Genomic DNA, 1,823 nt, shown 5'->3' with positions numbered 1-1,823 from the left:
AAAATAAAACCCTCCTAAAAGTACCAGCAACATTCAATAACCTGTGGCATTTCTCCCTTGTATCATAGCCAGTAGCCTTCAAATCTTTGTAGCCTTGAACATCAGGACTTGTGTTTCCCCTCTTCAGATACAGGTTCATGAGAACACGTATTTCCAAGAAGACCAGATTTATCAAACTTTTAAGTATAAATGTTCTTTATAAATCAATATGTTAAGATCAGAGTTGGGGACAGCCCCAGAGTCATTTGACCTTCCTCTCAGTTTCACCCGGTTGCTTACCTTGAAAACTCTGGGAATTCTTGACCCACTGAAACAAACTCTGCTTACGTTAAAGTAGAGTTGAGGCATTTTTATAATGAGAAAATTTTCCTGGTAGTTCTTTGGTTTAGCATAAATTATTAATGTGCTTAGAAAAGTCACAGAGAATCAGTGAAACTTCCACATCATGTTGACATCATACTTGTATTTACTAATTGGGTAAAAATGATTTTAATGGGATATACACAGTAGCAGAACAGAAAGAGCTGTGTCCTACACTCTCGATGAGTAGACATATTTCCCATAACAAGTATTTTTGTTTGTATTTGGAAAGTATAGTCTCCACTTCCCTGTAAATACCTGTGTGTCTCCTGAGAACAGCCAGGGAAGCGCCCAGTGGCTCCCAGAATAGCCAGGCTGCTCCCCTGCAGCCCTGTGTGAGCCCCTCTGGGTTTGTGTTCAGCTCCCCCTGTGGACTCCCACACTGTGCCACTCACAGCACAGAAGTACACCGCCGAGTCTGACATTTGCACTGAAGGTCTCTGCAGGTGGAAGGATTTCTCAGTCTTCACCAGTTTGGCCTGAAAACCTCTGTTGTGGACCTCCTGATTATCCAAGGAGCTTTTCAGGAGGAGAACAAGCTCTTTGTTTTGATACTGGACATACCAGAAAAGATATTCTCCAGTGTAGGTGGTCTGGTAAGTACAGTTCAGGATCAAAGTTTTCCCCTCTGGGAGTGTAACAGGGCCTTCTGTCTGGTTCACTGAGTCTCCACTGGTCCCTCCTAAAATAAAAAGTAAAGGCTTTGTTATATTGGCAATGAAAAGGAATCATCTCCAGTTTGGTAAGCATCCTAAATCCAAGGAATAGAACATCTTAGAAATCCCAAGAAGTGTTACTTACCCAAAATCAACAAGATCACAAGTCCCAAGCAGAAAGGAGAGAACATGGCTGGCAGAGAATCAGCAGCAGGTTTGGTTGGTAATACCACAGCAAAGAGGGCTGTTTCTCTACTTTCTTAATTTGGGGGGAGGGAGGAGTCTTCTAGAAAATCTTGACTCACATGTTAAGCAAGGTAAACTGCCCTCAATTTCTTGTCACAGCCCTTAAAAAAGAGAGACATGATGAGAAATGGAAGGTGAGTCAAACCAGCACCCAAGGGGAACAGCGCTCTCTTGTGGTTTTAACTCGGTCCTGCAGTTTTCCTCACTCCTCTGAATTTGATATTTACCTTGGAATGGAGCTTAATTGTTGACCAGGACTAGAATTAAGTGTCTGAGGTGAGAGTAAGAGCTCCAGGAATGAAGCACCAAGCACCTCTGCAGACTTTATGGTGGTGTAAGGAGGCTTAGATACTGCACAATTCCTCAGTCACTCTCTTTATGATTCAGGGCAATGTGGCTCACTGAAGTCTCCTTAGACCCAGCATCTAATGTGTATTCACACCTAGTATTAAGTTAGTTTCATACATTACAGGGTATACTGAGAGTGGAGAAAAGGCATTATCTGAGTTCTCATCTTGATATAGTCTACCACTGCTTCCTTGAAACCAGGGGATGAGCCCT

The 1,823-nt window shown here is 42.7% G+C and overlaps 1 gene segment (V, D, J or C); it reads right to left on the bottom strand.

The window, feature by feature from the left end:
• Window positions 1-443: 443 nt before the first annotated feature.
• LOC118987150 (T cell receptor alpha variable 18-like) lies at window positions 444-1,327 on the bottom strand. The segment is given in 2 exon segments: window positions 444-1,042; window positions 1,162-1,327. Coding segments are annotated over 2 exon segments (645 nt in total).
• Window positions 1,328-1,823: the final 496 nt, after the last annotated feature.

This window comes from Sturnira hondurensis, unplaced genomic scaffold (genome assembly GCF_014824575.4).
Source record: "Sturnira hondurensis isolate 20B ecotype Veracruz unplaced genomic scaffold, ASM1482457v3 Scaffold0005100, whole genome shotgun sequence".
In the NCBI taxonomy this organism is placed as follows: Eukaryota; Metazoa; Chordata; class Mammalia; order Chiroptera; family Phyllostomidae; genus Sturnira; species Sturnira hondurensis.
Note: the sequence above shows the minus strand (reverse complement) of the source record. Positions and strands in the feature narration are given on the sequence as shown.